Source organism: Globicephala melas, chromosome X, assembly GCF_963455315.2.
Source record: "Globicephala melas chromosome X, mGloMel1.2, whole genome shotgun sequence".
In the NCBI taxonomy this organism is placed as follows: Eukaryota; Metazoa; Chordata; class Mammalia; order Artiodactyla; family Delphinidae; genus Globicephala; species Globicephala melas.
The window spans coordinates 11,303,258-11,317,819 of NC_083335.1; the positions used below are offsets into that span (position 1 = coordinate 11,303,258).

The following is a 14,562-nucleotide window of genomic DNA, read 5'->3' on the forward strand; positions in this document are numbered from 1 at the left end:
TTCCAGCCTCCAGAAAAATGAGGAATAAATTTCTATTGTTTATAAGCCACCCAATTCTGTTATAGCAGCCCAAACGGACTAAGTTTCAAAGTACAATTCAAGAAGTTCTAATGCTAAGAGGAAAAAAACCACTCATGATTGAGCCAAACAACTTCTGAGCCTGCCCACCTTTACAGTTATTAGGATTACAAAGGGACTCTTGCCACCCTTTAAAGTTCTAAAAATTAGTAAAGTATACACAGTGAGCTTTTAACTGCGCTGAAGCAAAAACCAGAAGATGGATTCAACAGATAAAGCTCTCAGTCTGTAGGCCAAGTAATCAGGCTTCCATGTAAGAAGTAAAGCAATGCTCCTAGTTGTATGACAAAATCTGCAGCTTTTTTTTTTTTTTTTTTTTTTTTGCGGTACGCGGGCCTCTCACTGTTGTGGCCTCTCCCGTTGCGGACGCGCAGGCTCAGTGGCCATGGCTCATGGGCCCAGCCGCTCCGTGGCATGTGGGATCTTCCCGGACCGGGGCACGAACCCGTGTTCCCTGCATCGGCAGGCGGACTCTAAACCACTGCGCCACCAGGGAAGCCCTAAAATCTACAGCTTTTATGCAAAGTTATTTATTAGAAAATAATTCCAGAGGCACTTTAACAGTACAAATTTTATTAAAAAAATAAGTAATAACATCAAAACTCTTCAGCAAATCTATATTCAATGTAACCAAAATAAACAAACACCAAATAAAAAAAAATATACATCTATATATATATGGGCAAGAAACAAGTGCAGTTTTTGGTCCCAATATTTTCTGGATATATTATCTTTATCCAAAGGAGTTACATTAATGGCTAAGAAGACATTATGTGTTAGATGTACAGAAAATGTAACTTTAAAATTTGTTTTAAGGTCTGTAGGAAGTGTTTTTTGCCAATTCTTTATGTCTTTGACCTCACAATCACTAAGATAATGTTAATGATAGTCCCAGGATAGACAGAGGATATAATAATGTCTAATGGTCTAAACAATTACCAAATTAAGAAGTCAATAGGTAGCTACATAAAATCTGTGGAGAATTGTAAGGATTTTTTTGGGAGTTATTAATGAAACAAAACAAACACAAAACAAGTTTTAAAGAAAAGAAATAAAAGAGGACATGACAAAACGGACATTAATAAATTTGGTGAAGACAACATAAAACCAAGATAACAAAATTAAATTAGACTTAAAAAAGTTGAATATTAGTATTGCTGAAAACTCCTAGGGTTTTTTAACACTGGATAAAACTTTAAATGACAGTAAAAATCACTAACTTTAGAAATTTGTTTTCCAAGAACATGGAAATAACCTTGGTTCCCTACATAACCAGTTTTTATATTCCTTGGACTGCATGCATGCTAGAGAAAGATTAAAGGGCAGCAGCCAAAATGATTAAACTTCAACTTGGATGTTGAAGCATTGATTTGATGGGCTTTTTTCTTGGTCAGAATCAACCCATAAGCTTAAGATCAAGAACCAAAGCCCCCAGGGGGAAGTTGTGCTCAATTTGGTGGGCCTTGAGGTCATCTCTGGCCACATTAGCATCAGTCTTATGGGAGGCCAGTCATGAAGGAAGGGACTCTCCCTAAGATCTGATTTCTTAAGGCCACAACCTAGAGGAGGTCTCACAGTCAAACAATTCACATTCCTTGGAAAGAGAGAACAGGCATCAGATGTGTCCATCGAAGGGGGACACTGACCAGGAGTACCCTGGACTTTTTTTGAAATTTCTGTGTTGCTTCTGCATCTGAAAAATACGAAAAATAGAACAATGACAGACAAGGAATGAGGAAAAAGACAGCTATCTGATCTAAAATTGTAAGACTTATAAGAAATTAACTAAGAAACCAGACAAAACAGACAAAAAAAGATGAACAGTCACATCTTTTGGAATGCAATATTCTGAAAGCAAGTATAGCAGAGAAAAACACAAATTATTTTAAGCAAAGCAAGAAAAGACCATAGCAACAAAAGTTATTTTTGAAGAGAGCCAACTGGAGAGAAAAACATATGTTAAGATATGTTAACCTGACACAAAGATAAGGTGGAATAAGACTCTAGTGCCATCTGAAAGCTGAAAAGAGCTGAATAATGAGAACTAGTGTCATGAACTTGGCTGTTTAACCGCCTTCGTATGAGAAAACACTTCAGAACTTTGAACTTAGGAAACTGCCTTTGTGTAAGAAAACACTTCAGAACTTTGAACTTAGGAAATTCCAACTTGTCTTGCACCAGGTTGCACGAGCTCCATAGAGCAGGAATCTATTTCAACAAGCGGCTTTAAAAACAAAAACAAAAACAAAATACTTTAATATTTTTCATTTCTATTAATGATACATTTAAAAAATGCAACAGTGCTAAAATCCATCAAAGAAAAATGCACTAAATGAATATTAAACTTACGCAGAAGTGGGTCCAGAAGCTGAGATACTCCCAGGAACTGAAATTAGAAGAGTTTTACATTTAAAATAGAATATATGAGGAATGAAAAGGGGAAAGGGAGGAAGGGATAAATTAGGAGTTTGGGATTAGCAGATACAAACTACTATATATAAAACAGATAAACAACAAGGTCCCACTGTATAGCACAGGGAACTATATTCAATATCTTGTAATAAACTATAGTGGAAAAGAATCTATGTGTATAACTGAATCACTTTGCTGTACACCAGAGACTAACACAACACTGTAAATCAACTATACTTCAATAAAAAAAATTCTTAAAGAATATATGAGGAATGAAACTGTCATTTTAATATGTAAGAGCCGTATTGTGGCTGATCAAAAACACTGGAATAAGTATCAGAAATCCAAAGTAACACAATTATATACGTACCATTCTCTATTATAACTTGGCAAGTATGAGTTTTACGTTGACTTAAGTGTTTAGCCATAAGATCTAAACCAGAAGAATCAGTTAGGAAATCACATTTAAGGCACACCAGAGTAATGCCCCTATGAAAAAAAGAAGACAGAAAGAAAAGGTTTTTATCTTTTATGAAAATCCATATACAAGTTCAATCATTATTTTTCAATGTAATAACTTGACTTGTTTTTTATGTGTCATGATCACCATTTGCAAATTTTGTTATATAAACCCGATATATATGAAATGGTATAACCATGTCTCTAGAAAATGGTATAGCCATGTCTAAATTATGCTAGCATTTAGTGCTCTATAAGCTTGTTCCCTCTGATGCTGGTTTCCAAAAGATATGAGTGAAGAGAACTAAAGCCCAGTCATGACTCCACTAACTTATATAACTTGTGCAAGGTACAATCCTTCCATGCCTTTGCCCACCTGCAAAGCAAGGCTACAATATTCATCCATTCAATACACATTTTCTAAGAACCTTCGTTACATACTCTGTACTACTAGGTCTTATGGATACAAGAGTGAACAAAAAAGGATACACTCTGTGAAGTCTACAATCTAATGTCCTATTTAATTGATGATGAAGTCAGAAAAGAAAGGAGGCCTTAAAAATAAATCATGCAGGGAGTTTCAAGATGGCGGAAGAGTAAGAAGTGGAGATCACCTTCCTCCCCACAAATACATCAGAAATACATCTACATGTGGAACAACTCCTACAGAACACCTACTGAACGCTGGCAGAAGACCTCAGACCTCCCAAAAGGCAAAAAACTCCCCACGTACCTGGGTAGGGCAAAAGAAAAAAGAAAAAACAGGGACAAAAGAATAGGGACTGGACCTGCACCAGTGGGAGGGAGCTGTGAAGGAGGAAAGGTGTCCACACACTAGAAGCCCCTTCGCGGGCGGAGACTGCGGGTGGCGGAGAGGGGAAGCTTCAGAGCCACGGAGGAGAGCGCAGCAACAGGGGTGCAGAGGGCAAAGCGGAGAGATTCCCGCACAGAGGATCGGTGCCGCACCAGCCCGAGAGGCTTGTCTGCTCACCCGCTGGGGCGGGCGGGGCTGGGAGCTGAGGCTCAGGCTTTGGTTGGAGCGCAGGGAGAGGACTGGGGTTGGCGGCGTGAACACAGCCTGAAGGGGGCTAGTGCACCACGGCTAGCTGGGAGGGAGTCCGGGAAAACGTCTGGATCTGTCTCTTTTTGAATTATGGTTTTCTCAGGGTATATGCCCAGTAGTGGGATTGCTGGATCGTATGTTAGTTCTATTTGTAGTTTTTTAAGGAGCCTTCATACTGTTCTCCATAGTGGCTGTATCAATTTACATTCCCACCAACAATTCAAGAGGGTTCCCTTTCAGAGCCCATATTCTTAAATGTGACATGACACCACCTCGCCACCTTAACCCAGGTTATCTTATTAAATCAGTGTTAACTACTGCAATAGTCTTAACCAGTCTATGTGCCTCATGTAGCTACAACTCACCTTGTATACCCCTCCAAATTGATCTTCTTTCAGTACCCTTGATTCTACACAAAACCGCAATGGCTTTCCCAACATCCTCAAATTAAAATTACGTCCAAATTCCCCAGCCTTTTTCAAGGATTCCACAATCTGCATCTCAGCTCAAAACCATTTCCCCAGACTCTGAACTTAATGCTATGTTATATGAACTTCATGCTCCATTCAAACTGTACTACTTGCCATTCATTGTGTATGTCTTCTGCTTTTTTCCTGTCTGCATTTTTATTCATGCTATTTCTTCCAACTAAAATGCCCCGTGCCTCTTCTTCTAAGTAGAAAACTTTCTTTCTTTTGAAATCAGTAACTCTCATTGCACTTATTACAAACCTCCTTGCATTAATTTCTGTAGTTATTTATGTTCACACCTTACTGTAAATGGTACATTCCTTGAAGGTTGGTACCAAGCCTTCTTCATCACTGTCATCTTTATAGGACTTGCTACACTGTGTTATACATAATAGATGTACAATAAACAGTTAAAAAATGAACACTGCATTTTAACAAAATATTAATTACAAAATTTATTTTGTAAAATTACAAGTATGAAACCTCCCATACACAGAAAATAACCAATTTTCTGTTTAAATTTGAGATCCACCCAAGGTAAGAAAAAAGCACCTCAGATCTTTAAAGTCATACAGTTAATTTAAGAATCAAGCACACAACTGTGTTTGACAATAGTGAGGTAAAAATCAAATTAAATTCTCATCTTTACAAATCCTTTTCATTACTATAAAAATTTTTAGTACAGGTTAATACCTAAATATAGTTTATTAGAATCTTCTAATGCCCTGAATTTAGTAATATTTTAAAAATAGCACTAATATATTTTAAAAATGGAATCAAACTTTCCTCTGCCTATGAGCTATTTGTCTATCGTCCACATACTCCACATATGTCACTTTCAATATTAATTTACTCAACAAATATTTATGGAATGCCTATCATGTGCCAGGCACTATTCAATGCCCAGCAAATGTCTGGCATAGCTCAGTATCTGAACTACACACATTCTAGTGAGAAGATATAGACAATAAACAAGAGAGTGAAATACACAATATACAATACATTGAACAGTAAAAAGCTGCCATGAAGTAAAAACAAAGCAAGAAAGGGAAGAGAGGGAGTGCTGGGGGTGGGGCCTGGGGAAAGGATGCTACTTTATTATTATTATTTTTTATTTTTATTTTATTTTTTGCAGTACACGGGCCTCTCACTGTTGTGGCCTCTCCCGTTGCGGAGCACAGGCTCCAGACACACAGGCTCAGTGGCCATGGCTCACAGGCCTAGCCGCTCTGCGGCATGGGGGATCCTCCCAGACTGGGGCACGAACCCGAGTCCCCTGCATCGGCAGGTGGACTCTCAACCACTGCGCCACCAGGGAAGGCCGGATGCTACTATAAATGGGGCGGTCCAGGTAAGGCTCACTCATTGGAGGAGAGACCTAAAGGAGCTACCTAAAGGTAGCTACCATGGGAGCTAGCTACCCATACAGATATCTGGGGAAGAGGAAATGAGGCAAAAGGAATAATAAAATACAAAGGTCCTGAGACACAGCATTCCCTCTTCTACTTTTCCACTAACCCAAAGCATCAAAACAACTATTGGCTAAACTTAAGTCTATGTCTTAGCCTCCTGCTACAAAGATCTTGACACTGGTATTTCAAATAGCAATGAGAACACGAACAAAATAATTAAAGGAATATAGAGTGAAAAGGAATTAGAAGAATGTGAAAAAAATGGTTCTTAGTGGATTCTGAGCTAAGTGTGTGTGGTATAACCAAAATGAATTATCAATGCCTTTAGAAATGTTCACAATTCCTCTGAACAGTAAACAAGTTGTGTACTTTTATTTCAAAAATAAAAAAGCCCCAAGGATTATGAAGGCTATATACTGATCACAACCAAAGTAGTGTTAGTCACTTTACTAGGTATCTTAAAAGTCTTAAATTTTCAAATATTGCTGGAGAGCCTTATTTTTTTAATTTTATAATGCAAATTCATGAAAGTTTCACCTTAATGCCTGACATCACTGAAACAAGTTTAGCTAGAGAATACAGGCAATCCCCTCTTTGAGGTAAGGATATAAAGTACAGAACTCTATTATGTCTAGTAGCAATCACTTCATTTTCCAAACTAGGCACTCCAGCATCAGGTTAAAAAGCTACTATAATTTTTCAGTAGAGAGAATGAAAAAAGATCGAGTAGGGCTTCCCTGGTGGCGCAGTGGTTGAGAGTCCGCCTGCCGATGCAGGGGACACGGGTTCGTGCTCTGGTCCGGGAAGATCCCACAAGCTGCGGAGCGGCTGGGCCCATGAGCCATGGCCGCTGAGCCTGCGCATCCAGAGCCTGTGCTCCGCAACGGGAGAGGCCACAACAGTGAGAGGCCCGCGTACCGCAAAAAAAAAAAAAAAAAAAAAGATCGAGTAGTTACCTGAGAGTTCCAGAATGCTTCTTAAAAAGATAAAACCGTTTAGTTGGCTGGTTGCTATGAGAGCTGGAGAGACAAAAGACAAATGAGATTTTATTATACAATAAGTCATTAATTTTATGATCAGTTTTCAAGCCTATGCTTAGTTTTGAATAAAAGACCATGATTTAGATTATAAAACTCTATTAGCATCTCTGTTTAATTCAAGATTTTTATCTTACATTTCATTTTCCCTGTGTGTTTTCGAACAACATATTTCCCTGAGAATAATCTTAAATGATCATACCTCACCATTATAAAAAAAAAACCTTTAGAGTTAAAAATGCAAAGAGCATCAAGTTAAGTTTTTCAACTGTTAAGAGTTGAGAACAACTTAAAAGGTATTGGCTAATAATGTATTTTGCTATAATATAAATTGTTATGAATAATAATTATTACTTTCTAATCTTGATATACTTAGCCCAGGGGACCAATCTGAATGATCCTGGAAGTAAATGTTTCTTGGGCTAAATGACATTACTTACCATCAGTAAAATGAAACATTTAAAGAATCTTTTGCAATTACTAGGAGAGCTTTTAAAGAACGCGAATTAAAAACAGAGCTCATGAGTTAAAACAATACTTTCTCTCCGCACAGAACAGAAAACCACTAACCAAATTTTGCAGCCAATGCTAATAGCTTTTATACCCCCTTTTAAACTGATAAGGAAAGCTTTCCTGTATTAGAAAGTCAGGCAGAATTAGCTGGGATTAGTGTAGCACAGTATTACTCAAACTGTGGTCCATAGACCAGCAGCATCCGTATCACCTGGGAGCTTATTAGGAATACAAAGTCAGCTCCCACTCCAGACTTACTGAATTAATCTCTGGTGGTGGAGCCCAGAAATCATTTTCAACAAGTTTTTCAGATGATTCTTATGCAAGATAAAGTCTGAAAAGTACTAGCCCTAGCTTGCACTGACAGACCCAAACCAGACAACACATCAAGTCAATGGTTACCCTTAGACACACAGTAACTATCATCAGCATACCACGTATACATGGGAAAAGAATGGCTACCTATAATGCCAAGAAAAAATCCTCAGAATAGGTGCTATGGTGAATACAAAGAACTGCTCTCTCAAGTAGGTAAGACAGACACGTATTTAATATGAGGCAGAATAGCTGAGTAGTACAGAACTCAAAGAAACAACTGATTCCTACGAGTGGCTGTGGTGATCAGATACTTCACAGAAGGTAAAATGAAAGGGAAGGAGAAGGGCATTCCAAAGAATTAAGGAAAAGTCACTTTAGATATTGAATATGGGACAAACTATACATTGGGGAAGATTAATCAATCTGGGAGGCTTGACTTCTGTATGATTACAGAGTTGGTATGGGCTGAGAATAAAGATACTCAACCTCTGAGAAAATGAAGCTTCTGTACATACAGAGCTTAATCCTATGACAAAAGTCCACACGGGTCGGAGTGAGGGTATCCAATTAACGGAGAGGTACTTGAGGCAACCAGGGAAGCAAGGCACCAATGAAGTAGGGGAAACAGAAGAGAGAGCTTCAAGGCCCTTAGAAGAGTAAAAGTGGAAGATTTCAGTTCTGTATGAGGCTAACGATGAGTAAGCAATCAGTGTGTGTGATGACAATGCAGTGCAGGGTTGGGGCTAACTGGAAATTAGAAAAAGGCTATGAAGGAAGCCTGGAGCCAATTGGGAATATTTTGGGATAGAATGGGGTTAGAGGTCCTACAGGACAGTTGAGGAGCCTATGGAAAATGGGAAAGGAGAGGACAGAATGATCCATGGGTTTAAGAAACACCAAAGATAACTTCCAATTTAATCTCTTGGAAATTAGGGGCAGAATTAAAGCCCCACTGGGGCAGCCATGTGTTAGGCACAGAATAAGAGACCAGCATTCTCCCCAGCAGTATACTGAGAGAAAGGTTGGCTGTGGTCTGGTTTGGAACAACTAAGGTATGGGTGCAGAACCACTGCAGTAGTTGTGAGGCAGAGTGGTAAATTACAGAAGATGGACTTTCAGGAAGCCATGATGAATGGTGGCAGATCAAGAGAACTCCATAGGCTTCAGAAACTTAAAGTCTATTATTTCCAGGTGATGCTCCACATTTATGGAAATAATGCGTGGAGACAGACTGAGCTTAAAGGGTATTGGGGTGATAAGAGTTTGGATCCTAGACAGACAAAAATGTTTGACTTATTTGTGTCCTGTATAAATACCAGTGAGTTAAAGGTGAAAATATCTATCAAATAGTTAGAGATGAAGAGTTGGATCTCAGGAAAACTCAGCACTGAAATTGGAGGATTTACAGTTGAAAGGTAAAAGATAAAACTCTGAGAGTGGTTGAAGTACCAAGAAAAGAAACGTAAAGAGGCAAGAAGAGCTGAAGAAAGAAAAGGTAATGAAATAGAGGAGTAGCAAACAAGAAAAAAATGGTGGTAATAGTTTAAGAGAAGTTGAGAAGAGTTTCAAAAGTGAGTGATCAAAAGTATCAAATACTCTAAAGAAGTCATGGAGGAGTAAGAATGAAAAGCAGTGAGTACACTGAGTGATTAGGACATGACTGATAACCTTCAAAGGGGCAGCTTGAACTGATAGATGGGGGTGATACTCAAATTACAAAGGGTAAAGAAACGACAAACAAGATAGTAAAGAATACTCTTTACAAATGTTGACAGTAAAAGGAAGATAAGAAAATATGCAAAGTAAAGGCAAATCTCCCTCATCCTAAAAAAAAAGAATACCTGAAAATATTTGCAGGCAGAAGGAATGTGGTAGAGAGAAAAATGAAATGAAGGTGCATAAGATTATGGAGGAAATGGAGGAGATGAGGGGCAGGATTAACTTTGAAAAAGAGGACATATCTTTTTCTGAGATTAATGTTTGGATGAAGGAAAACAAAAACGAGGTAGAAAGAGGTTAACCTTGGGAAAAATGAAAAGGATGACCTCTGAGTAATTAGTAGGCAAGGTTAACAACTGAGAGACTAGAATAAAATCTTGAAGGTACTGAAAAGGATTTAAACATGTTGTAGACAAAAACAAAGAGGTATTTTTTAAAAGACAGGACCACATTAAGGTTAAAGATCAGGAATTCAGAGCTGACTGAATCAAGCACAGTTTGGTGGTCTAGAATTGAGCATAGAAAAAGATCAAAAAGGATAAGAGAGTCAAGGATAGCAAGGTTAAGCATGATTGAAGATGTAAAGGATTCTAGAACAAAAAACAAAGCAACATTCAAAACAGATGAACTTGAGGGTGAAGTTGACTATACAATTGGATTGGTGATGCTGGACTGGAAAGAGGGGTCAAGACTGAAAGTCCTGGGGTAATGAGATTTCAAAACGAATGAATATTGTATATGATGAGGTAAAATTGGATGGTGGTAAAGAAGCGGGTACAACACCTCAGAGGTGGATGTGAAGTGCTGGCATTAAAGAAGTCAAGGCAACATGATGACAGGCTGATCATCAAGGGGAAACAAAAAAACTGAGAGCTAAGTTCTGAAGGCATTAAAAAATGTGGGCAAATCCTTGAAAGTGGTAGTTAACTATGACCATAAAGTAACGTAGAGGTCTTGTTATGATTTGCAAGAGAACCACTTTTATTGGTTATACCTTATTTTTGACTGAAAATAAATGGAACTACCTCAATCTGAATAATCAACTTATTTATATCTGAATAATTTTTGTCTATTAAAAACAATCTATCCCGAAGGCATAAAGTACCAATGAGGTTCAAATGAAAGTAATGAAGGCTCTGAAGTCTTTCTCTAGCAATAGAGTACATGGTAGGTGCTCAAATAATGTAAATAGAATTGATATATGAAAAGAAATTCCAACAGTAGCGTCATGACCGGAATATCCCTGTACTCTCTCATTTCACATTCATCAAATGAATGCAAAGATAGATGGCTTGAAAGACAAATGGACAGACAGACGGATGAGAGAGAGAGAGAGAGAGAGTGCGAGAGAGTGAGCATGTGAGCACCGATGATGTTCCTAGCGTCTTTGACAAAGCTGAAGTCTCTAAAAGTTGACTGCTTTGAAGTGGATAACACTCACGTGGTTCCATGTATTTATTTGATAAATATTTTGGAAAAATTTTAAATTTTATGGACCACTTTCTGAAAGACTTTGAAAAATAGTTTCCCTAACAAACCTATTCTAATTTCATTAGTCTAACTGTTCTTAAAATTTTTGTTCCACTAATTTCATGAGTTATTATGCTGGAAAACAGTATTGGGTAATATCCTAGAAGTTCCCTGTTGCTAGATCTTTTTAGATCCTTGATGTGACAAACTGGCTTTGTTTTCAAAAACCAAATATCTAAATATTAAAAACGCATGAGAAATATTTTTAAAAAATAAAACAAACAAATAAAAAAAAAACCCAAACCAAATATCTTGAATGGCAGTTTTGACTGGCAGTGTACATGTTTAACTCACCTCACCGTATGATTTATAAAGGCTTTGTTACAGTTTGTTTTGTATCTGCAAAAATTACAGTGGATATATATTGAAAAGTGGCTTGCAAAATCTTTTATTTTGGAACGACACTCAATGCACTTGTGAACTCCCCGAAGACACCTTATGGAGACAGGAAAAAATATATTGTAAAACAAAATAATATGGTAAAGCCTTATTAATGTTTTATTAATTGAAGCCAAGGTGTTTAAATTAAATCTTTAAATAGAGACTTATAATTTGAAAATCTGCTTGGAAACAACAAGCTAGAATAAGTAAAAAAGTCTAATACCAGTTAATGTTTCCTTGGAATAAAAAGGATCACGTTAACAATTCAACTATCACAAGATATAAGCATAAAATATAAGATTAGTGTAAAAGATGACAATTATACAATAAACTCAGTAATTCAAGTTCTGTTCAGCAGTTGTAGAAAGTACCTTTTTATTATCTTCTTGGCCTACATGCCAGATAAGTGATTATCATGTAAATGTGCATACCTAGTGATATGCTAAGCTATATTAAAATAACCTTTAATATTTAATATTAAATTAGGATTGTATATCAGGAATAAAAGATATTACCTTAAGTTCTTCAAAACTATGCCGATTTTATTCTTCTTGTTGCACTCTTTCTTTTGCTTGTGATAGGTTTTTGCTTTATATTCAAATACATCTCCACCTTGACTACTTGCAGTGGACGTAGTTGCATAAGACTTTCTTGTCTTATATTTACTTTCATAAGGTTTTGTAGGCTCTTCAGCAGTTTCACTTGTAGACTTTGAAGGTGAGACCTGAAGAGAAGAAGTGCTTGGAGTATCCTTGGAAGATGTAGTTGATAGACTTGAACGAACAGGTCCAACTGAAGCTCGAATAGTAACCTATAAAAATGAAGGCAATATATATTTTTAGAAAATTAAGCATCACATTAATATTAAAAAGATCAAACATTATGCAGGCCATAATTGGTTTTTGACAAGGATGCCAAAACAATTCAGTGAGGGAAACAATAGTATTATCAACAAATGGTGCTGGGACAACTGGATATCTACATGCAAAAGAATGAATTTGGACCCCTACCTCATACTAAATACAAAAATTAACTCAAAATGTATCAAAGACCAGACTGTAAGAGCTCAAACTATAAAACTCTTAGAAGAAAACATAGGAGTAAATCTTCATGACCTTGGGTTAGGCAATGATTTCTTAAATATGATACTGAAAGCACAAGCAACCAAAGAAGAATAGATAAATGGACTTGGTAAAAATTAAGACTTTTGTGCTTTGAAGGACACTATTAAGAAAGATAAAAGATAACCACAGAATGAGAGAAAATATTTGCAAATCATATCTCTAATAAGGGACTTGTATACAGAATATATAAAGAACTCTTACAACTCAATAAAAAGACAAATAACCCAATTAACAAATGGGCAAATGATCTGAATAGACATTTCTTCAAAGAAGATATACACATGAAATAAGCACATGAAAAGATGCTCAACATCATTAGTCATTAAGGAAATGTAAATCAAAACTCCAGTAATGTATCACCTCAGACCAACTAAATGACTATAATGAAAAAGACAGGTAGCAGCACGTGTTAACAGGATGTGGAGAAACTGCAGCCCTCATATATTGCTGGTGGGAATGTACAGTGGTGCAGTAGCTTTGGAAAACAGTTTGGCAGTTCTTCAAAATGTTAAACATAAGAGTTATTATATAATCCTAGGTGTTCCACTCCTAGCAATTCCACTCAAGAGAAATGTACACACAAAAACTTGTACATGGGCTTCCCTGGTGGTGCAGTGGTTAAGAATCTGCCTGCCAATGCAGGGGACATGGGTTCAAGCCCCGGTCCGGGAAGATCCCACATGGCACAGAGCAACTAAGCCCGTGCATCACAACTACTGAGCCTGCACTCTAGAGCCCGCGAGCCACAACTACTGAAGCCCGCATGCCTAGAGCCTGTGCTCCACAACAAGAGAAGCCACCGCAATGAGAAGCCCGCGCACCGCAACAAAGAGTAGCACCCGTTCACCACAACTGAAAGCCCGCGCACAGCAACAAATACCCAACAGAGCCAAAAATAAATAAATAAAAATAAATAAAAATTAAAAAAAAAAAACAAACTTGTACATGAATTTTCATGAGAGCATTATTCATTACAGCCAAAAAGTGGAAACAACCCAAATGCTCATCAACTTATGAGTGAATAAATAAAATATGGTATATCCATACAATGGAATAATATTCAGCCATAAAAAAGAATAAAGTACTGATACCCAAGTACTAATACAGCCTTAAAAAGGAACAAAGTACTGATACAAGCTACAATATGGATGAACCTCAGAAACATTATGCTAAGTGAAAGAAACCAGTCATAAAAGACCACATATTGTATGATTCCATTTGTATGAAATGTCCAGAAGAGGAAAACCCACAGGGATGGAAAACAGATTAAAGTTTGCCTGTTGCTGGTGGAGGGGAAATTGGGAGTGACTACTAATGGTTATGGGGTCTCTTTAGGGGGTGATAAAATGTTCTAAAATAGATTGTAGTGATGTTTTCACAACTCTGTGAATATGCTAAAAATGCTAAAAACCCCTGAATTGTATACTTTAAATGGGTGAATCGTATGGTATATGAATTACATGTCAATAAAGCTGTTACCAAAAAAAAAAATCACTGCAATACAAAAAGTTAAACATCAGGGTATAAACTACAATCAGGTAAGTCTCGCATTTATTCTAAATGGTCATACCAATTAAATGAAATTTACCCTCAGTATTTATTTACTGTTGTAATACTAGTTTTGTATTGATAGCATTTATATGTTAACACAGATAGTAATGGGTCAGAAGAGCACATTCCATGGCTATTTTATGCTCTGATATAACTAAATAGCTTTGGTAAATATAGAGGTCAAAATTTAAATCTCAAATCCTGAAATAACTCTTTGGTAACTATAAGACAGATCTCCAGAATCACTGTTAACACCTGAAACTTATATAATATTGTACATCAACTATACCTCAATTAAAAACAATAATGCACCCCCCCAAAAAAACCAGATCTCCAGTAAATGTGACCTCTCTCTGGGGGTTCTTTGGGCAAAGGTTACTGCAGAGGTTACATCAATTCATCATACAGCATGGAGAATTTAATAATATTCAGAATTTTCTTAGAGCGAACTAATATAAAATTTCTAATTTAATATTCAGAAAAAGAAATGTTTGA

General features: G+C 37.0%; 1 protein-coding gene across 1 annotated transcript in view; it reads right to left on the minus strand.

The window, feature by feature from the left end:
* Positions 1-640: 640 nt before the first annotated feature.
* ZNF280C (zinc finger protein 280C) overlaps positions 641-14,562 on the minus strand; it is a 54,520-nt gene continuing 40,598 nt past the window's right edge. Inside the window, exons 15-20 of the mRNA XM_030844866.2 lie at positions 11,908-12,203; positions 11,306-11,446; positions 6,851-6,913; positions 2,861-2,979; positions 2,428-2,464; positions 641-2,302 (exon numbers count right to left, since the gene is read on the minus strand). Coding sequence (XP_030700726.1) covers positions 2,287-2,302; positions 2,428-2,464; positions 2,861-2,979; positions 6,851-6,913; positions 11,306-11,446; positions 11,908-12,203 — 672 coding nt within the window. The 3' untranslated portion in view covers positions 641-2,286. The remainder of the gene's footprint in view (positions 2,303-2,427; positions 2,465-2,860; positions 2,980-6,850; positions 6,914-11,305; positions 11,447-11,907; positions 12,204-14,562) is intronic.